The sequence below is a fragment of the Aspergillus uvarum genome (genome assembly GCF_003184745.1).
Source record: "Aspergillus uvarum CBS 121591 unplaced genomic scaffold BO82scaffold_48, whole genome shotgun sequence".
NCBI classification, from domain to species: domain Eukaryota; kingdom Fungi; phylum Ascomycota; class Eurotiomycetes; order Eurotiales; family Aspergillaceae; genus Aspergillus; species Aspergillus uvarum.
This window is the reverse complement of record NW_020291345.1, coordinates 190,493-211,266: the sequence shown is the minus strand read 5'-3', so window position 1 is coordinate 211,266 and position 20,774 is coordinate 190,493. Positions and strand designations below refer to the sequence as shown.

The following is a 20,774-nucleotide window of genomic DNA, read 5'->3' as shown; positions in this document are numbered from 1 at the left end:
TATCAAGGTCAATAGCTACGAGATCAGTACAAGCATTGACATCATAGTCTCTAAGAAGAAAGTGCTCCCAAGTTCAGCCTGTTTCGACCACTCTACCCCGCGGAGACATATTATGACAAATCGACTATACGCTCTTTCATCCCAATAGAGATACCTCACTCAGCCCCGTGAGGAGACGCGACCATTCTACCAAAAGTCCATGATACCAATCTGACCCTACAACTAATAAGAGTACCTAAAATGCACATTCTCCCCGTCCGTCAGATCGATCCGCTCCCCAGCATCATCCAAATGCACTCCCTCAGCAGCCACGACCGCATCCCTCCGCTGATTGAGCCACACCATGTAAGCCGCAAAGACAAGCAAAAGGACAATCTCCACGCAATACGCCACCAGCATCGTCACAATCCCCGACGTATATGTCGGCGCCTCACTACTCTTGAAGCTGAACGGACCAACAATGTTGCCCACGCAGTAAGCGACAAAGAAGACGGCGTTGACGGTCGACCGTTTCGTTGCGCCCGTCGTATTGGCCGTGATGAGCGACATGATCATCGCGAACGAGGCGGTGTATGTACTAGTTAACTGAATATAGCATTAGCTTCTTTCCTGTGGTATGGAATGACAGTACAATAGCTACCCAGTAGCACACCAGCAACGCCATGGAATGCGTTCGGGATATCGTATGCAGGCCTACAGCCCCTGCCACGGCTGGACACACGTAGAGACAAGCCACGATGCAGCGTTTCTGGCCGGGCAGCCAGCGTTGGAGATACATCGCGGAGACGTTCGAGACCAGGATGATCATCCCGTACGGGATCTGGAAGAGAGTCGTCACGAGGTTCGAGTACCCGAATCCCTCGATGATCAGGCTGCCGAAGTTGCTGGCGGCCCCGTTCACGATCTGCGTGCACACACCGCAGAGGAAGAAGAGCCATGTTTTGGGGTCAGTCAGTGCTTCCCAGATCTGATACCGTTTGATCTCGTGGATAGGTTCCCCAGAATGAGCGGGACCAAGGCGTCTGACAGCAACTCTCCTTTCTTCTTCGCTCAACCAGGAACTAAGGAGAGACGGGTGAGCGTAAAAGGAAACCGGGTATAAGTGCGAGGCACAGACTCACGCATTATACGGCCCGTCTGCCAGTGTGAACATCATGAAGGCTCCCCATCCCACCGAAACAGCCCCAAGAATAATGAACTGATACTGCCATGAGGCAAGAGAACCGTGGATATGGCCGATCAGGAAAGCCAACAGACCACCAAAGGAGTTGGCAACTCCCAGGAACGTCGACCACCACCCGATTCTAATGGGTTGCTCTTCGATCGTATACCAAGTAGCCGTGATCAGGAGGTAAGCAGGCGTGGAACACGACTCCAGGCCTCCTAGCAGAAACCGCAGGGCCAGAAAGCTCTGGAACCCATGGCATGCTGCGAGAGCCATTGTGATCCCACCCCAAAGAATCATGTTGGCCGCGAGCCATTTCGGTACTGAAAGCTTCTGCATCACCAGACTCGAAGGATATTCAAACTGGGTTTTCATCATGTCAGCAACGCAGCCCATATGCTTATCTCAAAACTTGGGATGGATTATGCACCGCTAGATACCCGAAGTAGAACATACTTGCTGTCATGGCACCAGTCAGATTGAATGAAGTGGTTAAACAGAAAATCAACTTGCCTAGCCAGCTATACTCTTCTCCCTTCAAGTGCAGATCCTCCTTCAAACCGAAGACAGCTGCATATCCCAGCATTGCCTTGTCTATGTATGTGATGAGGTAAGTGATGCAGATGAAGGGGATAACGAAACAATCGATCTTTCGCACCACCCTCTTCCGTGTCTCTGGGTCGATAGAGCTGGGGTCCCATTGCTGCCTCGATACGCCCAGTCTGTCCTTCTGAATAGGTGGACTAGCCACATGTTCGACATGATCTGCAAGGTTTTTGGACATGTCGGATTATCCTTTCGGTGTTAACTGGAAGATTGCATAGACACGCAGAGTAACAAGATGCCTGCGTAGACATTGACTGTATCAAATAGGATGACTAAAGCTCACGAAGTATGAGATCTCAGGCAACCCAGGAGCTGCTCATGAACATAATGCACGGACCCAAAAAGTCTCTCCCCCATGGGGGCAGGCTCCACACGGGGATACTGTACGATCGAAGCTCATGCCCATGCGGAAATGGAGTCACTTGAGCGACTATCGAGGGGTTGATGCGTAGTGTAGTGCATTGGAGTAGATCCGTGGTACTCGGAGGGCCTATCTGTTCCACAAGCTTAGCCCAAGCCTAACATGATCCAAGCTTTGAAACTCAATAGAGAAAGCTAGTTTGGAGAGGAACCCGGCGCGCCGGATACGTGTCGGAAACTTCGCGGAAAATGAGCGGAGATATTTGAGGGGGGAGTGGGCGGGGCCATATCTGATCCGGTTTTCGGTGCCGACCTTGCTTCTGTACACTCGTGACAGTACCTTCTAGCTCGGATCGGCAGATATGATGGCATTCAGATAGTTGATGCCCATCGCATCTCAACAATGTGGGATTCATAAATCCATTTGGGTTTAAGCACACGTTCAACTCAGAGTGTGCAATACATAGCTCGCAGTCTAAGATATTGCTAGCAGTGACATATCCGCCGAATTATGGCTGAGCTCCACTGAATTTAAACTTTCGTATCGAATGACGGTGGATGTTTGTGAGAGACCATGACCAGCGGAGAGCGGAGATGAACCGACCTCCAGATGTCAATGTCCCGCGTCTGGGGTCCCCCGCATGAACCGCTAGGCGAATTGCGAGTCCCGCATTTCCCCGGGTTGTTGTCTGATGCGGCACTTCATCAGAACCGGGGTAAATGTGCCCTCATAGTACCCCAAACAAAATATATAAGCCGTACTCCATTGCATCGATTCCGGTGTATATGCCCTTCTGCTGTGACCAAGGCCGGCTCATTCTTCTCTGTATATATTCCCTTCATCAATCGACCCTGCTACTTGCGTCCAATCCTCTCGTCTGATTCTTTGTGTTCCCAGTCATTCCACTTGGTTTGCGGAGGCTCAGAAATTCCTTACCTTCCTGAGTCAGCAACATGGCGGATGTCGACAAATCATCATCATTCCATGTAGAATCGACCACGAAACCGTACGATGACCGGGTCTCGGAGTCCTTCGAAGGACTATCGGACGAAGAGACGCAGGCATTAGAGAAGAAATGTGCGAGTCCCATTGACGGCTCTGCTCATGCTCGGGGTTTAACAAGCTGATGCCGCACAGTGGTTCGAAAGATCGATCTCCACCTGATCTCATCGCTGTTCCTGTTGTTCATCTTTAACATCCTCGACCGCTCGAACATTGCCAATGCCCGTCTCGGCGGAATGCAGGAAGACCTCCATCTGTCGGATACCCAGTATCAGACCGCAGTAGCCATTATGGTGAGTCACACTTGAATGTGCCAACATTGCATAGCAGAATGCTTACAGACTGCTCGCCATAGTTCGTCGGGTATCTGCTGGGCCAGGTCCCGAGCAACATTCTCCTCACCCGCCTGCAGCCCTCACGATACATTCCGACAGCAATATTCATCTGGGGCGGCATCTCCCTCTGCACAGCCGCCACCAAGAACTTTGCCGGGATCATGTGTGTGCGAGTCTTTCTCGGGTTCGCTGAATCGCCTTTCTTCTCCGGAGCATTGTATGTATCCTGCCCATGACGATTTGTTGCAGTGTGGCTGACACCTTTGTACAGACTTCTCATCAGCTCCTGGTACAAGCCGTCGGAAATTGCCGTACGGGTGGCGTTGGTGTATTGCGGAAACACAGTGGCCAACGGGTTTGGTGGCCTGCTTGCCGCAGGCATCATGGACGGGCTGAATGGCAAGGGTGGTCTTGCTGGCTGGAGGTGAGCTTTTGTCGGCAGAAAACTATTTCGTGCAGCGGTTCTGATTGGGAAAACAATAGGTGGCTCTTCATCATCGAAGGCGCCGGGACAATGGTAGCAGGTCTACTCGCGGTGGTGCTTCTGCCCGACTTCCCGCGCTCGGGACAGCGCAAGTGGCTGAACGAGCAGGAGCAGCGGTTCGCCGAATGGCGCCTGGCGCGCGCGGCCAACGATGAGGTCGATGAGAACGGGTCCGTCAAGGACGGCTTGAGAGAGGCACTCACCGACCCGAAGGCATGGATGCTGATCTCGATCCAAATCTGCCAGCTCACCTCCCAGAGCTGGACTTACTTCTTCCCCGTACGTCAAGTTCCCACCCCACCCATATTCGTTTTCTACTAATGAAACGCTGCAGACTATCGTCAAGACCCTGGGATTTGACAACACAATCACACTCCTCATCACAGCCCCCGTGTACGTCTTCGGATTCTTCACGGCGCTGGGAAACTCCTTGATCGCGAACCGCACCAACCACCGCGCGATCCTGATCATCTGGCCTCTGTGTGTGGACATCGTGGGCAACATCATGGTGATTTCGTCGCACGCCACGGCGGTGCGATACGTCGGGATGTTCCTGATGTGCGCCGGGTCGTACTCGGCGTTCAACGTCGTGCAGGCGTGGATCGCGAGTACGATCCCCCGCACGCGGACGAAGCGCGCGATCGTGTACGCGCTGGTGAATCTGTTCGGCAACTCGTCCAACATCTACGGCTCCTACTTCTTCCCCACCTCGGACGGCCCCCAGTACCGGCCCGGCGGGATCACGCTGTCGTCCTTTGCCGCGGCGGGGATTGTGTTAACGTCGTTGCTGGCCGTGTACCTTCATCTTCTCAACACGAAGGCCAAGAAGGCGGAGGAGCAGGATGGTCAGCAACGCTATAGGTACATTTGGTAGATAGCGGATTAGAACTGGAGAAAAACAGATAGTTTCGGCCTGAGCCTCATGACTGTTTTGACAAGATCACCAGGAATAATGACACACAATTATTGCCTCTCAGCTGTTCATTGGGTAGAGGCGCATGACAGACCCGGCGCGAGCTTTGCCGTGGTCTAGCACGGGTCTGTAGTAGTGGGCCAGCAGAAGCCAGTTCACTGTTTTCTCTATCATTCTTCGGTTATCATCAGCGAGTCGACCTCTGGGGGGGAGTGGTGATCCGGCCAGCAGTAGGTGTGGTCCACATAGGCGGAAATGTACAGGCAATATTCTCGAGAGTTTTCTTCAAATGGCAACTGCTTGGAGTTTGAAGAAGGTAGTTGTAGTTTGAGTTCTCTTCCAAAGGGCAGAGCATCACCTAACAGGTCTACTGGCAGTATATGCTATACTCTTCTTTGTCTGTCGCACTCAGACACGATCAGTGTACAGTACAGCACAAGTACATATTTGACCGACAGCAGCTCCTTGATCGACCAATTCAGCAGGGAGAGTAAGCCATGAAGCAGAAAGAAAAGTATGTAGCTTAACAACTACCACTGATCGAACAACAACCTCCCGAGTCGGATAGCTGCACCGGGAGCCGATGTCAACAACACCACCAGATTGATTCCCGAGAGCGGATTATGCGCACAATTAGTCATTCCTTTCATCAGTCAGCATTAAGCTCACTGATCATCCCTCCAAGTTACGGCCACGATATTCCTTCCCAAGCCTCAATCCCTAACATGACAACAAACCAGACGAACCCGAAGTTTTACACAAGTCGTCAAGGAACCGATCCCCGCCACTCATCTTAATGAAATTACTCAACCAACCAACCATACAGTTATCCCCCCTCCTTTCCTCCAATACCAAGCAAAGCCCCACCGAAACTCCAGCATGTAATCTTTTCCCGCGCGGCAAGTTTGACATTGCACTCTAGCCGAGCAGGTACATACAGTACACGGTAAATTAGAACTCCCTCCATCCACTGGAGTACAGGGAACTACTGTACTGTACACCGGCGTCAAGTCCGTCAGAGGCATCGAACTCGGTCTAGAGAACAAACCCGACCCGAAACATCAGCCAGATGGATATTCTCGGCGGACCCCACCCCCCCCCCCCCAAAAACCCCAGGACCGCATGTACCCGACTCGACCTTTCAGCTCCTTTTCGCTTCGGGACTCGCTCGGGGAAGGAGACATGCCATGCAGTGCCATGCCCATGCCATGTCCACCGGATGGGGGGAATCTACTGCAATCACAATCATGGAATCGGCAGGAGATCCGCCGAGGGGTGTCTAACAGTAGGTACTGTACCCAGTGCCATCACACTAACCGGAAGTAGTTGGTCTATCGTCCAATCGTAACTCAATACCACGAACAAAAACAGAGACGGTCGTATTCATTAGGCTGCGACAAAATTCCTTGTTGGCATGTTGCAAAGAACAGCAGAAAATGAGGCGATGATACTTGATTCATGGCCCCCCCGGAATTGAGTTTCTGGGCTGCGACGCTCCGTCCGGTTGGGTGGAAAGTTTTGTCGGAGAGGATACACTAATTCCCACTGAAGCAAAACGTGGACGGAATAGGAAAAAAGAGGCCTTATGCCTTATGCAACGGGCGGAACGGGCGGTCTGTGTGTGTGTGACACTGACCGCTCCCGGCTGTAACTACCATATATCACGTCATGACTTTCTTTGTTGAAGACATTGTTTTTGAAAAAAAAAAAAGTCTAAGAAAATCTAAATATTCCAATTACTCAGTATTAGGAAGCTGAAGTTACATGGATTTATTAATCAAGAGAAAAAAAAGATACCGTTCATTGATGCATGCCTTGCATATCGCATCTTCATCATATGAGAAAAAAAATCAATCGCAGTCTAAATAATAACATGACACAAAAAAATCACTCGAGACAAAGAATCGGTCTGCTTTCTGGTTTATTAACTGCCCAAGACAAGCGACAACGATGGATATCAGTAGTCCAAACCCGTAAAGCCGTAACAATATGGTGGTAAGTGTGGGGGGGGAGATGAAAATGTCTAACATCAATGTACTTGATCGGTCAAACATGATGTATGAGAAAATGGGGAATGAGAAGTAAGATAAAGAGAAGGAACTCGACACCGAGATGCCCAATTCCTTATTTTTGATCGTTTATAAGCGTCCCGTTTACTCAACAGCGGAGGCGTTCTCGCTGTGGAGGACAGGGTTGACCTTGGGGTTCCACTTGAACTTGAACTCCTGGCCCAGTTCCTTGCGGACGGCGGCCTTGACAGCCTCGAGCACGTTGGGGAAGACACCGAAGTTGGCCGGGTTGTTGTCGTCGTTGTCACCGCCCTGGAAAACACCGGTGCGGACCAAGCAGGTGTTCCAGCCGTGCATGTTACCACCGCAGATGTCGGAGGCCGGGTTGTCACCGACCATGTAGATGTTCTCGGGCAGCTTGTTCTCGTTGTGGATCTCCTCCATCCAGGACTTGAGAACCTCATCGGCGTAGGTGTAGGTGGCGCGCTCGGGCTTGCCGTAAACAACACGCTCGAGATCAACACCGGTAAGAGCCTTGTACTGGGCTTCGATGGAGATACGGAAAAGACCCTGGGTGAGACGGGGGGGGCCCTTGTGGTCGGTGGGCATGAGCAAGTCACCCTGCGAGAAATAGATGGGGATGCGGGAAGCGACAGGGTCCTTGGCGCGGGTCAAGAGCTTGCCGTCATCGGCCAGCAAGAGATCCATGATGAGCTGCATGTCGGTCTGATAGTCGCGAGAGTCGGCAAAGACCAAGATAGCGTCGAACTTGACCTGTGAGAAGTCGCGGGGCTTGGCCTCGGCCTTCTCCTCCTCGGTCAGGGTGCTCCAGGGAGAGACAGTGGGGTCCCAAGCCTGGATATCCTTGGGGTGGATGACGTTCTTGAAGCCGTAGTTCTCAGCGACCTCGCGGATCTTCTGGCCCTCACCACCGAGAACCAGGACAGTCTCATAGTACTCAGCCAATGCCTGCATTGGGGTGTGGGACTGAATGAACTGGTCGGTGGAGATGGGGCAGTCGAGGACCTCGGTGAGCTGCGCGCAGCGCGCCTCCTCGGTCTTACCACCACCGTTGGTCAGGAGGATGTAGGGGATCTTGATGCCCAGCTCGTTGTCGCCGTTCAGCATCTTGAGGGCCTCCTTGGCCTGGGGGATGGCGTGGTTACCGTGAGCCAAGACACCGTCGATGTCGAAGGCGAAAGCCATATTCTTGGCGGCGGCGACCTTCTCCTTGGACATGTCCTGGACCTGGGATGCCAGGATATCCCGGGAGACATCTCTCGTGACAACGGAGGACAACCGCGAGACACGGGGAGATCTGGGGATGGGAAGGGAGGTGCCGAAGGAGTTGCGAGAGGCACGACGATCCCGGGAAGAGGGAGCAAAGCTCAGGTTGTGCATGAACTGGGCAGCATCACTGATGGAGCTGCGGGTAGCGGGGACCTCGACAGTGTTGCCGGCGATGTCACCGGGGATGGGGAGGGAACCGCGAGACTCGCGGTGAGTAGGGGCAGGAGCAGTCGGGTCAACCCCTTCAGCGTCTTCGATGCGAGGCATGATGATGGATGAGTTTATTGACTGGTTTAGAGGCGGAGGAATTGAGTTTCGAGGTTGAAGAGCAAAAGAGCACCACCAGGGAGACTGAGGGGGGAGAGAGAATTTAAAGCGTAGATGATAAGAGACGGGGGAGATGATATCACTCCTATTATAAGATGAAAACCAGGGAATGAACTGAAGAGCTCTTCACCTGGAAGGAAGTGGTAGTGATGGAAGAAGATGAGAAGGATAGAAGGATGACGGAAGGAAAGAAGAAAAAGAGGAGGGCAGAGCTGGGATCATATATAACAAGCTTTGAAGAGCGATAGTGGCGGACCAGCCGAAGTCATTGTACTAGAAATGGGGGATGTTTCTGATGGATGGTTCAAGACTACGGACTACTACGTATGGAGTACACACAGTGCTGGTGGTGGTGGTGCTGGGATGGTACGGCGTACTGCAGCCGATACGTAGGAGGAATGATAGTGGAGTCGATGTTGGTGGTGATGGGTGCATGTTGCTGCTGCTTGCTGCTGCTGCTGCTGCTACTACTACTGCGGGTTACTGCTCTCCATCCGCCATCCGCAGTTGTTCGAACCCACAATCCGGGCTCCACCGGGGCGTATCATCATCCCTAGGAATTATCGTCATCACTCACACATGAATGGTGATTAGTGCTGATAGGGAGGAGCGGGGCCAGCGGAGTCAGAAGGGGATTTGCCATTGGTGAGCAGTCCGGTGGAGTCTTGGAAAGATCCATGGTAATCTTTCCACTCAAATACCACCCGGACCCTGTTTGGTACCATACCGCCCAGCGTGTCATTTCCCTGACAGGCAGGGAATCAGAAGTACCCAGGGGTACTGGGATGTACCGTACGGTATCAGGGTGAGGGATTTTGCTCCACCCTCATCACCGACACATCTGCAGGTCTGCAACAAGTCTGCAGTTCCTTTAAGGCTATCACTGACCATCACTGCCATCACCACACCACCTTCGACGGGCGGGGCGGAACAAGGCTCTCCTGTGGCATCACCGCCAACAACTAATTTCCACTGCAGGACGAACCCCCTAGATGCCTTAGACTAGTTCAGCAAAAAAGGGGGGGGGCAAGAGGATCCTCTTTTCCGACCGGCATGAAGCCACAATGCATGGCCAGTGGACAGGAGGGGGGCAGAACGGGCCCAGCAAGTGTCTTGGATGGGGGATAATTGGGTCAAGGTCAATACCCCCAGCCATGGGTGAGTCTGAGATCGGTGGAGCCGATGACGATCGAGCGGGCAGTAGCGGGTCTCAAAACGCTCGCGCCGTTTCGCTCTCAATTGTGAGCCGGTGATGTCATGGGGTTTTGGATTGGGATTGGTCTGAAATACGCAGTGGAGAGGGGAGGGGGGCAGGAAGAAGAGGAGCACTGGCAAGAGGAGGAAGAGGAGGGAAGCCCGAGGGTTTCATGACGGTTTCCACTGCGATGCCGTCATGTTGCCGGGTGAAGCTCGCTCCGGGAACCCAGAGAGGACAAGACGAGCTTCGGTGGAGGAGGAAGCTACCTAGTTACTTACCTTACTCATAGTATCCATCTAAGCTTGCTATGAATCTACTGCTATGAGCTCACAATGCCATTGCCCTCGAACCTCATTGCCAGAAGCTTCAGCAAACTCCATCGAACAATGTAGAACCCATCTGGACTCTGTAGAATAGCTCAGAAAAAAGGTTAATGTCATAGTTGAGAGCCAATGGCGAGGTGACAACCACGCCTCGCAGCATCATCCATCACCACCACAACCACCACCACCACCATAACCCCTCTTTAGACGCCCTCCTCCCCCACTTCCATCCTTCCTGTTCTACTCACCACAAACCACCACCAGTACCCAAACCACTTGTAGTCAGCTTTATTTGGCCTTTCCTCCCACGACCCCCGACCGAAGCCGGTTCTTCTTTCTTTCCCTCCCATCAATTGACTTTCCTCCCAACAACAACTACACCCACATCCACCACAAATCATCATCATGTCTTCTGGCAAAACTTTCACTCTGAGCAACGGCGTCAAGATCCCCGCCGTGGGTTTCGGTACCTTCGCCAGCGAGGGATCCAAGGGTGAGACCTACGACGCCGTCACTGCCGCCCTTAACATCGGCTACCGTCATCTCGACTGCGCCTGGTTCTACCTGAACGAGGACGAGGTTGGCCAGGCGGTCAAGGACTTCCTCAAGAAGAACCCCTCCGTCAAGCGCGAGGACATCTTCATCTGCACCAAGGTCTGGAACCACCTGCACCGCCCCGAAGATGTCGAGTGGTCGGTCAACAACTCCCTGGAGAAGCTCCAGCTCGACTACATTGACCTGTTCCTGGTCCACTGGCCCATTGCCGCCGAGAAGGAGACTCAGGAGAAGCCCAAGATCGGCCCTGATGGAAAGGTAGGATCCCATCCCTTGACCCCCCCTCCCTCCCTGGCAGCCCACAGACAACATCCCAGCTAACCAACCCTTCCAGTACGTCATCCTCAAGGACCTGACTGAGAACCCCGAGCCCACCTGGCGGGCGATGGAGAAGATCTACAAGGAGGGCAAGGTCAAGGCGATCGGAGTTTCCAACTGGACCATCGAGGGGCTCGAAAAGCTGCTCAAGTACGCCGATGTCAAGCCTCACGTCAACCAGATCGAGATCCACCCCTTCCTGCCCAACGAGGAGCTGGTCAAGTACTGCTCCGACCACGACATCCTGCCCGAGGCCTACTCGCCGCTGGGCTCGCAGAACCAGGTGCCCACGACGGGCGAGCGCGTCAGCGAGAACAAGACCCTGAACGAGATCGCCCAGAAGGGCAACAACACGCTGGCGCAGGTGCTGATCGCCTGGGGTATCCGCCGCGGCTACGTCGTCCTGCCCAAGAGCTCCAACCCCGCCCGCATCGAGTCCAACTTCAAGAGCATCGAGCTGTCCGATGAGGACTTCGAGGCGGTCAACAAGGTCGCCGAGGGCCGCCACTTCCGCTTCGTCAACATGAAGGATACCTTCGGCTACGACGTGTGGCCCCAGGAGACGGCCAAGAACCTGTCTGCTTAAGCGGTTTCCTGGCACGGAAGTAGAGACCAAGCGTTAATGATTTATGCGGGACATAAAAAAATGACGGAATGAGATAATCTTCTTATCAGCTAGACGACACAGAATTATGACCTTTTGTTGAAGATTTCGGACCAGAATTTAATTATTGTAAACCGTACAAAGTAAAGCATTGTAATTCACCCCTTCAATGGTCAACCCAGCAAGACAACGCAACAGCCCCCCCCCCCACCATCAAATCTCCCAAACTTGTAACAAATTAGTCAAGACAACTAACTAATCCTTTCCCCTCCCCTGCCCCCCAAGAAAACTAAAATCCGCACCACCCACCAATAACCTTGAAAACACGAGGTGCAACCTAAAGTCCACAAGAGCACATAGTACAGGAACAGTAATGCAATGCGACATCCGACACACGCACACACACCGCGCGCCGAAAGCAAAAACCAAACCGCTCGAAGCTCGGAGGACAGTCCTCCATGCAAGAGGAGAAAAAAAAAAAAAAACTAACCTCTGCGGGATGACGTCGTTTGCTGTCAATCACCGAGCACCCCAAAAAGAAAAACAAAAAAAAAAAAAAAAAAAGGTTGTGTAATGTGTAACTTAATGTGTAACCACTCAGTAAGCTTAGTACCTTACCAGGATTGGATTATTACTCGTGACGGATTGTGAAGAAAATCTTCTTGGGTGGTGCTTGTTGGTTTAAGCCTTTCTGCTTGATTCCCGACTCTAAAGTGGTGGTTGTAGCATGGGAAGTAGCGAGCTTACCGACAGCAACAGCAACAGCAACAGCACCAGCACCAGCAAGCAACTGAACGTCAACGTCAACACCCGATAGAGAGGGGGGTGTTGAAAGCCCCTCACTAAACCCATCCCAGCCTAGCATCCAATCTCCCAGAACGGGACTAGTTTTACCGGAGAATCCCGGAAAATCCCGGGAAACAACACCTGGCAACCCTCCCCCTCCCGGCCCGGTGGACAAATCCGGCAAAGCCCTAACCACCACCTCTGCACTCAGCTCAGCACTGCCTAGGCTCCTAGGCTCCGGGGCTCCTGGCCAAAAGTGGATCCCCCGCCCTGCGCCAGGTGCGGCTGCCCTAACCCTATCAATTTCACTTGGGTTTCGGTGGCTTGCAGTTCGGCATTCCAATTAGACCTAAACCAGGGGAACAACACAAAAAGGGGGCCCGGGGGGAGGGGGCAGGGAGATTAGTGACGTGGAAGATGTATACTGTGCATTGATTGGAATGAATGAGCCTGGAAAGGTTGGGTGTGTTTGATTAGAATTTGTATAGTGAGGCATTGAGGCATTAATGCTTCCGTACAATTACAAAAAACAAGTGGGGTGGTGGTTGCTTTGCTTATGATTCGTCGGGTTTGATGGATATCGATTAGAATAATTTCAGGTACACATTTAATGCTTTTCGTGGTGTTTATTGCACTGGTCTGTCTCTGCCTGTTTGGTTTGCTATCTACACCGTTTCTTTTGTCGACTCCCAGCATTCAGAATTCGGCCAAGTATGTCCTGCACATGGTCCAATCTCGTCATCTTTCCGATGCTGATAGCCATAGATAGCCCGTTCCATTGAGCTAGGATGGAGACCGAAAACACGGTCAACATGAGTAAGCGGCGTTGTTTCCAATCCAACAGTCTCCATACAGTATCTCCGTCCGTCCAACGAACCAAACAGAAATCGACCAACCGGGTTCTCCGAGTTCCGACACGATATCTCAATTTCAACAACCAAACAACAACGACAACAAGTGCAACGTCCGTTAGATGGGGTTCCCACAATGTAGGCAACCGGTTCTGTCGCTGATGTCCACCAACATCCTAACCAATCACGACAGAACTAATCTCCCGTACCCTCGATGATAATCACAAAAGAACTACTAGTGTTGTACCCGACTGAACCCATCCGACTACTGCGATATCCATTTCCGTGTACCTCAGTGAAGGTAAGTAGGGTTTCAAGCGAGGAGCGCGGCGGGGGTAGGAGGGAAATAAAAACTGGAGATCCTCGTTTTGCGCGATTATTATTGTCTTGCTACGTAGTAAATCCGAACTCGAAGAATCATGTTTTCTCGGCAGTTGCGGTAAATCTCAGATTTTCGGATGGATTGGTTCTCTGCTACGGTTAATCCGTATGGTATTCTGTTTATGTTTAGGTCAATCGTGCTGGATAACTATGGTCATAGGTGGATGGTTGTTGATGCCAAACCTATCCGAAGTAGTAACTATACTTCCTTGCCTGGCGGATAAGCCAGGCCCTACCGGGCTACAGTACTCCCTTTCATTTTACCAATTGCCTTGGACATAATGTAGCGATCTCTCTCGCCAGGTGCTGCGCACATCTCAAGAGAGAAAGCTGCATGCACGTAGCCTTACAATCCAGCCCCCTTACTTCGTGGCTTGACACCCGCAGGAGGGACCGTTGGTCCGAATTTGGATATCTCATTAAAGTTAAGGTGTGCTGTAGTCTGCAGCCTGTAAGTCGGTAAGTCAGTAGCTAGCTTTAGCGGTGGTCTGACTCAAGTTGGAAACGCAAATGACGGCCAAGGCAATGCCACATATGTCCATGTACATGTATATCTGGAAAGGGTTGCAGCAGCCGTGCAGAGGATTGTATCATCGTGCAGGGCATGTCGCGTGCGGGTGTTCTGCTTTCTGATATCGGTCTGAGGCTCTGTTGTGACTAGGGGTTGGTCAGTTGGGCTGAGGGTGAGTGGAGGATTCTCTATCTGCTCTTCGGCTCATTCCAGTCGAGTATACTCTGGTTTCATCTGTACGAGCCGCGTGGGTATTCAAGGATATACATGCTATCGTTCTCAGTAGTATGCGCGTTCATGAACCGGCGAACTTCAGGGCATCCAATCGGCCCCGCTTTCAGCTAAAGAGTTCTTTCTTGTCTTGTCCAGGCTGCCCGAAATCTCAGCGTATGATTTCCCGCGTTACTTCTTCCTTGTTCTCTCGTTATTTGAATCGACAACTTCTGTAGATCTCAGACACATGGATTAGTCTCGACCTCGAGCAGCGATCTATGCAAGAAGTACAGTGCTACACCCACAAGCAAAAACGGGGGAGGACGAACCTTGACCATAGAATCTCTCCAGTCTCGCTCCTAGATATTTTTTCATACCTGCGACACTTCGTAGTGCAGATCTACCGAACATGTATACTATTTTTTGACTACTAAGATAAACCTAAGACCATCGAATGACGTCCGACAAAATGACAAGGTAGACAGGCAGACAATAATGAAGAACAAGGATGTTATCAATTCTCTACATCTACGAGGATCGGCTCACGCCTTCTGTCTCCATAGCCTTCTATACTATGCTATAGTTGCTAGGTAGGCGATAAAATCATGTGAAGGTGAAGTCAATCAACAAAAGTATAAGTTTTTGTGTAGTAGTAGGAGCTAAAATTGGATAATGTCTGCTACTTGGTCCTTTCTGTGAGTTGGAAAGAAGATCTACCAGATACTGTACCTTACTATCCCTGATCAGGATGAAACTCATTCCTGGAAGAAAATGTAATTCCTGATAGCTGTTTAGTGTTGACGCTCAGGGCCGGCTACATTGACGGGAAATTATATACAGCGGATATCCCAGAACAGCGTCTTCAGGGGCAAGACATGCGGCTCGTAGATAGAAGAAATCAGAAACCCTATCCTTTATAAGACTCAGGACTTTATCAATCTAAAGGCATAAATTTGAGATTCGAGAAGTGCACGCTGCATAAGAGCTTGCATCCTAAGCGACGGTCACATGACCAAGTAACTGTGCTGTACCCGGGTGCAGGAGCATACGTATGCCTGAGGCACCAAGTCCACTTCCCGAGGCATACACTTAAGGCTCTAGGTCGAGAACATCCGCACCGTATAGATGAGACAAACTCAACACGTGCACTCAAACCGGAAAGACTAGCAGTATGTAATATTGAGTACCCGAATAAACGAGATAACACCCCAAGCGCCTATCCTATGCATCCAGTAAGAAAACCCACGCCATACATGCTAGTATGTTATGTACAAATAATCAAACAATCACACACGACCCCCTGCGCCTCCACGGCCCTCACGAGCGTGAGCGAATCCGTCTGGCAATCGGCGTCGATCCCGCATTGACCTTCAGCAGACTCGTCTTCGTGCTACTGCTGCGGAGTGATGTCTTGCTGCTGCGGCTCGTCATGCTGGCAGTGGCACTGCTCTCCTTGGACGGGGTCTCGAGCGTCTTTCTGGGGGACTTGGGGATCAACTTCTTGCGTTGACCAAGGGGGCTATCGTTGCCGGAAGATGCAGACGACGAGGTAGGAGAAGAAGTGGGAGCAGCAGCAGCAGCAGCAGCAACGGCAACAGCAACAGCAGTAGCGACGGCTGTGGTTTCGGGCGCTCCGCGCACGCGCCGCGCCCGCGGTGTTGCAGTAGCGGGCGCAGTAGTCGCTGCATCGGGCCCCGTCTCACCACCAATCTTCTGCCCCGTCTGCGACCGAGTCGTGCGGCCACTGGCTGCCTTTCTTTTCATATCGGAGGGTTTGTCCGTGCTGCGCTGATGCGTTACCCCACGGCCCACACCAGCGACGTCATGTTTGTGACCGGTCGCATTGGCGTCTTCACCTTCGAACTCCACGAGTCGGTTATTGTTCCAAGACACATGTTTCTTGGCCTTTGCAGTTTCTGCGGCAACTGGAGCAGGACTGGCTTTATCGTCACCGATTGGGGTGGTGTAGCTTTTGTGAATTTGGAGAACATGCAGTGTCTGCTTTGGCATGGTGGAGCTGCCTTTGTTGAACCGCGTATTGCGTTTCGTGGCCAGAGCGAGCTCCTGGGCCTCGGTCCGCTGGAGGAAGACAAATTCGTTGCCCTTGGCACGGCGGAGGGCGAAGGTGCTGCGCACTGCAGCCGCCACGGTAGAGGGGCGTACCGGTGGGGCACGCGGACGTGTGCTACGACGCGGGCTGCCGATTTCTTGATTCTCGTTCTCGAGCGACTTGGTGGGTGATACCCGCTGCGGTTTTTGCGGCGAGGGCGAGTTGGCGTCGAGATCCTCCAACGCGCGCCGCGACGGCGGAGTCGGCATCTCGACCGGTGACGTTTCCTGCATCTTCTTGGCTTCATCCTCCTTCTCGACCGACACGGCCTTCTTTGCGACCATCTCTGCGGCCTCAGCAGCTTCTATCTCAGCAGCAACCTCGGTCTCAGCGGCAGCGGCAGCAGCCTTGGCGTCACGCTTGGCCTGGGCCTTGGAGAGGAAGTTGCTCAGTAGTTCGGCGTCCTCTCCGCCCAACGAACTGCGCAAAGCTGACCGCACAATAGTCGACTCCTGCTCGACGGTAATATCGGGGACGATAGCAGGGACCTCCGGATTCGAGTCCAGCTTCGTCGCGCTCAGCAGGACCTCCTTGATCGTAGCAGCGGCATCACCATCATCATTACTGTCTTCCTCCGCAGTATTTGTAGTAGGCGAATCAGTATGTGACCCTCCGACAACCGGACTAAACACAGTAAACGGCGAAGCATGACTGATCTCGTGCCCTTTTATGTTTGTTATGTCCCCGTCCAAACCGGGGGACAAACCCTCCGAATCGCCAGGTAGCGTGCGGGGGTAGGGCGCACCGGGCACCAACTTCGTAGGGGTCTCCGGGAGGCCACCCGTCGCTAATTCGTCCGGCTCGCTGATAACAAGGTTCTCGTGCATCGACGTGGACGCGTCTCGCTCGTCGCTGGTACTCTCGATATTGTCATGTGGCTGAAGAAGACTGTCCGTCGCCATCGGTTCATCGGGAAGGTCCACAAACTCGCTGTAAACAAGTGGCAGCTTGCCTGATCATCGTTAATTCCTCCGTGAAACATGACGTCTTCCGCTTGCCAAGAAAGAAAAGCATATAATAGCCCCCAAAGCCCAAGGTAGAGAACTTACGTCGTCGCCCCTTTGAATCAGACTCCCACTGTGTTTCCAGGAATGACCTCCCTCGTGAGTTTCCGCTGGCAAGGTCATCCGGGTCCAGCGCGAAGCATCTCCGCTTGACTCCGCGGACGAGTCCCAGATGCCTCGTGCTGTTGATCTCGAGCTGGAGCTCCTCGTCGATCGCGTGCCGCTCGCCGACGGTGATCTGCTGCAGAGCTTTCATGCTGTTGAACGAGGAGCGGAAGCGCTTCCAGACTTTGCGCGACCGGCCGCGTGCGCGAAACGACGTGGATGGCTTGCGGTCCCAGACGTGCGGAGCTGATCGGGTGAGGGTTTTGGTCGGGGTGAACCCGAACTTGGTGTTCTGAGGAAGCTTAAGATGCGGGGGGCTATTCAAGGTCGCATGTTAGAGATTTGGTGGCGATGGGGTTTCCACGCAAGTGATGAAGGAAGATCAAGGTAGAAGGAGGGAGGAGATGCAAGAAAGGGGCCCAGGCCGGAGTGAGTGAGCCAGTGCTGGCCTGTCTTGGATCGACATTGCAACTCTCATCGAGGGGAGCTGCTGATCCTGACACGAAGAAGATAAGAGTTTCTCCACGTACCATAACGGTTGGAATGTGACGGACGGACAGACAAAGTCCTCCATCTTGATGGTCGCGACCGAGTTGGAATGTGCGGCGTGTTTTGACGTCAAGGAGCGGGTAGAAGGAGCGATACGACGGTGGATAACGGGGTAGAAGATACACCACTATGAGACTGATTGAAATGAGGCGTCCGAGTCGCGTCAGTTGTCGGGATGCGATAGCAATAAATAAATGGCGCGATAGTCTAAGAGCAGAGTTTCAGAGCAGAGCTGGCTGCAATGGAAATGGATAAGTTATTGGTTGGACCGGGGAGGGCGAGCCACCGGGCTGTTTTGGCGGTGATCGCGTTGCTGGGCCAACCAGCCTACAGCCCATTCACTGCACCATCAAGCACTTCAGCCTAGACTCTACAAACGCCGAGGTACTCTATTCTTAGTGCACCCCTGTCCAAATCTCGAGCCACAATATCGAGGTGAAGAATACCGAATGCTATTCTATGATTGGCTAAATGCAAATCAAGCTCGTAAACGTGTAATCATCGCGGTTCCATCAAAAATTCCGCCCCGCTCAGAACAAGAAGATCACCCAACACCCAAAACTCCAGTCTCCACGCTGTTCATTGGCTTTGATGCAAGACATTTTTCGCAAATAGACCGCCTCCCCCGTCTAGAGCCCTTGCTCCATATCTCTCTCATCGAACGGATCGCCGAACTCCGCTGCAAACGCTATGCATCAGTTATCACGTTCAAAACCGCAGACCCCATTGATCCCGTAGAATACCCGGCCAGATGTATTGGAACGTACCCAAGCTGAAGTCTTGATCGATGACAAATTCCATTGCTCGTTGGTATTCCTCCTCCGCCCGCTTGTTCATCCACGACGCCACCGGGGCGGACTGCGGGTCGCCCTGGGAGAGAAGACCCTGAGCTGCCAACGGCGAGGCGATCGGCCCCCCGGGACCGTGAGACTTTCCGGGGCCCTCGAAGGCGCTGCTCTGGGTCTGCGAGCCGGGCGGGGACAGTTCGGAGCCGTCGAAATGAGGAATGTGGGTTGGGAGCTTGTTGGTCGGGGTGCGGGTGCCCGGGTTGGAGTCGTCGGAGGCCAAGGGGGAGGACTCTGGCGAAGAGGCCATCTGGGAATCGCCGTCTCGGTCTGCAGAGACAGTCAGTATGCAGCAGCGGAAGTTGGCTGGGTTGAAATTCGGGATGCTCGAGCTGGGAAGCGGGGCCAAGCCAGCAACCCCGGCGTGAGGCGGAGGCTCGAGATGGGGACTGACCGAGGTTCATGGTGAGGTCTGTGGTGTGGCTGGCGGAGAATTCGAATCGTAGTCTGCTGTACGCTCGGTAGAGATTAGGGAGCGTAAGGGAGTAGGTAGAGGAGCGCTAGTGGTGGGTGGTTGTCGGAGGGCGTCTTCGTAGTATGAATGGGTAGTGATGATGGAGGACGATAGTGCGGGCGGGCTCCGGAGACTATTGGAGGATCTTAGTTAAGCAATCCTTCCTTTCCCACCTCAGCATTGCTGTTCTCCTCTCTCTCTTTGAGTCTGCTCCTCTTTCCCCTCTTTCTAAACCAACACTCAGCTCCTTTTCTACTTATATATTCGTATATCACTGAACAAACAGCAAACCTCGTGTCAACTCACATTACATCCTCAAATTCCCATCCCCCACACCGCTGCAGCAAATTATTGCCCAAATCGCTTTCGATCCGCCCTCCTCCACCGAACAACAATATACTGCCATGAGCGCAAAGTCCTCAACAGGCCCCGATGCATGGGCGGAAAATTGGGAAGAACAGGCTGATGTACGTCTAGACCTTATCTTCGAATTCTAGGCCCATGTTGCTGTCTCCCCATTGCAGGGACCCCCTCTCCTCCACTTTCAGATCGCTGATATTTTCAAAAATTTTCCCCAGAAACTCGTGGCCGACACCACCCCACCCCCGGCGGCGGAAAAGAAAGTCTCCTCCAAAGTGACCAAAGCGCAGCGCAGAGCCCAACAGGCTGAGTTCAATCGACAATTATGGGCGGAAGCGTAAGCCTCTCCCCATCTCCGAAAAAAAAAATCATAATGACATCGTCCTAACACGTACTTTTTTTTATCCTGTTGATGTGTAGCGAATCTCCTCAGACATTCCATTTCCTCGAAGCGCGCTCCGATGTGCCCCTACGCCAAGAATTCAAGCCCGCAGTTACAGTACTCAGTCGGAATCCTCAGATAGCGACGCGCGGTTCCGGGCTGAATGGGGCCACGGCGGGAATGTCCCGTTTGGGGCTGAATGATGACGACTCGGAGGATGACGGCAGGGCTGCTCTGCCCTCCGCCGAGGAACGCCAAGCGATGGCGCTGCGCAATTTGGAGGACAGGCAGCGCAAATACGAAGAGGTGCGAGAGCGCCTGTTCGGCAGTCCCTCCGCTCCCACATCGGGGGCGTCGTCCCCGCGCAGTGCCACGCCTCCGACGAAACCGTACGAGGGACGCGGAAAAGGTAGAGGTCGTGGTAATGGACGGGACAACAGCTCCAACAGCAGCAAACGCGACTCTTCAGCGGCGTCCGGGAAATCCGGGCAGCTGTATGACCCGGACTCTCCTCGAACGAATCCCGGCTACAATTCTCGGAGAGAGAAACAGCCCGCAGGTCGGACTAATACCGACGGTACCCAGTCGCCCCGACAGCCAATCCGCAGCCCCCGGGGACCCGATAGCAGTGGTCGAGGTGGTTTCCGAGGTGGTTTTCGAGGGGGTCGAGGTGGTTAATCTACGTGCACTATCTATGATACGGCATACAATCCCTCCGCCCGAACAGGGCAAC

The 20,774-nt window shown here is 53.0% G+C and overlaps 7 protein-coding genes across 7 annotated transcripts; 3 read left to right on the top strand and 4 right to left on the bottom strand.

The window, feature by feature from the left end:
* Positions 1-74: 74 nt before the first annotated feature.
* BO82DRAFT_420147 (MFS general substrate transporter) lies at positions 75-2,024 on the bottom strand. Its single transcript, XM_025640127.1, has 5 exons — positions 1,675-2,024; positions 1,596-1,620; positions 1,122-1,528; positions 641-1,061; positions 75-585 (listed from the first exon to the last, which is right to left on the bottom strand). The coding sequence occupies exons 1-5, from the start codon at positions 1,947-1,949 to the stop codon at positions 223-225; spliced, it is 1,491 nt and encodes a 496-aa protein (XP_025489463.1). The 5' UTR covers positions 1,950-2,024; the 3' UTR covers positions 75-222.
* Positions 2,025-3,085: 1,061 nt separating this feature from the next.
* On the top strand, positions 3,086-4,908 carry BO82DRAFT_394040 (MFS general substrate transporter; the record flags this gene model as incomplete). Its single annotated transcript, XM_025638709.1, has 6 exons — positions 3,086-3,209; positions 3,270-3,427; positions 3,490-3,686; positions 3,741-3,893; positions 3,953-4,232; positions 4,288-4,908. The coding sequence occupies 6 exons, from the start codon at positions 3,086-3,088 to the stop codon at positions 4,825-4,827; spliced, it is 1,452 nt and encodes a 483-aa protein (XP_025489462.1). The 3' UTR covers positions 4,828-4,908.
* A 1,751-nt stretch (positions 4,909-6,659) lies between these two features.
* On the bottom strand, positions 6,660-8,846 carry BO82DRAFT_356636 (phosphatidyl synthase). The gene has a single exon (XM_025635787.1). It carries the CDS (start codon positions 8,430-8,432, stop codon positions 7,020-7,022), a length of 1,413 nt encoding a protein of 470 aa, XP_025489461.1. The 5' UTR covers positions 8,433-8,846; the 3' UTR covers positions 6,660-7,019.
* Positions 8,847-10,203: 1,357 nt separating this feature from the next.
* Positions 10,204-11,519, top strand: gldB (putative glycerol dehydrogenase (GldB)). The gene is made up of 2 exons (XM_025635786.1): positions 10,204-10,826; positions 10,903-11,519. Exons 1-2 carry the CDS (start codon positions 10,419-10,421, stop codon positions 11,470-11,472), a joined length of 978 nt encoding a protein of 325 aa, XP_025489460.1. The 5' UTR covers positions 10,204-10,418; the 3' UTR covers positions 11,473-11,519.
* A 3,899-nt stretch (positions 11,520-15,418) lies between these two features.
* BO82DRAFT_356634 (uncharacterized protein) lies at positions 15,419-17,335 on the bottom strand. The gene has a single exon (XM_025635785.1). It carries the CDS (start codon positions 17,167-17,169, stop codon positions 15,550-15,552), a length of 1,620 nt encoding a protein of 539 aa, XP_025489459.1. The 5' UTR covers positions 17,170-17,335; the 3' UTR covers positions 15,419-15,549.
* A 1,052-nt stretch (positions 17,336-18,387) lies between these two features.
* Positions 18,388-19,399, bottom strand: BO82DRAFT_356632 (uncharacterized protein). The gene is made up of 3 exons (XM_025635784.1): positions 19,240-19,399; positions 18,768-19,115; positions 18,388-18,679 (listed from the first exon to the last, which is right to left on the bottom strand). The coding sequence occupies exons 1-3, from the start codon at positions 19,247-19,249 to the stop codon at positions 18,630-18,632; spliced, it is 408 nt and encodes a 135-aa protein (XP_025489458.1). The 5' UTR covers positions 19,250-19,399; the 3' UTR covers positions 18,388-18,629.
* Positions 19,400-19,532: 133 nt separating this feature from the next.
* On the top strand, positions 19,533-20,710 carry BO82DRAFT_315614 (uncharacterized protein; the record flags this gene model as incomplete). The annotated part of the gene is made up of 3 exons (XM_025632542.1): positions 19,533-19,766; positions 19,878-19,996; positions 20,080-20,710. Coding segments are annotated over exons 1-3 (813 nt in total), but the record flags the coding sequence as incomplete, so codon positions are not given.
* Positions 20,711-20,774: the final 64 nt, after the last annotated feature.

What these genes read in the sequence shown, in the direction of transcription:
- BO82DRAFT_420147 (XM_025640127.1), bottom strand. Translation starts at nt 1,949, where the DNA reads ATGTCCAAAAACCTTGCAGATCATGTCGAACATGTGGCTAGTCCACCT. An exon ending in GAGTATAGCTGGCTAGGCAA is followed by an intron (nt 1,621 to 1,674) that starts GTTGATTTTCTG and finishes CATGACAGCAAG; the next exon opens with TATGTTCTACTTCGGGTATC. An exon ending in GCAGACGGGCCGTATAATGC is followed by an intron (nt 1,062 to 1,121) that starts GTGAGTCTGTGC and finishes GTCTCTCCTTAG; the next exon opens with TTCCTGGTTGAGCGAAGAAG.
- BO82DRAFT_356636 (XM_025635787.1), bottom strand. Translation starts at nt 8,432, where the DNA reads ATGCCTCGCATCGAAGACGCTGAAGGGGTTGACCCGACTGCTCCTGCC.
- gldB (XM_025635786.1), top strand. Translation starts at nt 10,419, where the DNA reads ATGTCTTCTGGCAAAACTTTCACTCTGAGCAACGGCGTCAAGATCCCC. An exon ending in AGATCGGCCCTGATGGAAAG is followed by an intron (nt 10,827 to 10,902) that starts GTAGGATCCCAT and finishes CAACCCTTCCAG; the next exon opens with TACGTCATCCTCAAGGACCT.
- BO82DRAFT_356634 (XM_025635785.1), bottom strand. Translation starts at nt 17,169, where the DNA reads ATGCACGAGAACCTTGTTATCAGCGAGCCGGACGAATTAGCGACGGGT.
- BO82DRAFT_356632 (XM_025635784.1), bottom strand. An exon ending in CGATCAAGACTTCAGCTTGG is followed by an intron (nt 18,680 to 18,767) that starts GTACGTTCCAAT and finishes TAGCGTTTGCAG; the next exon opens with CGGAGTTCGGCGATCCGTTC.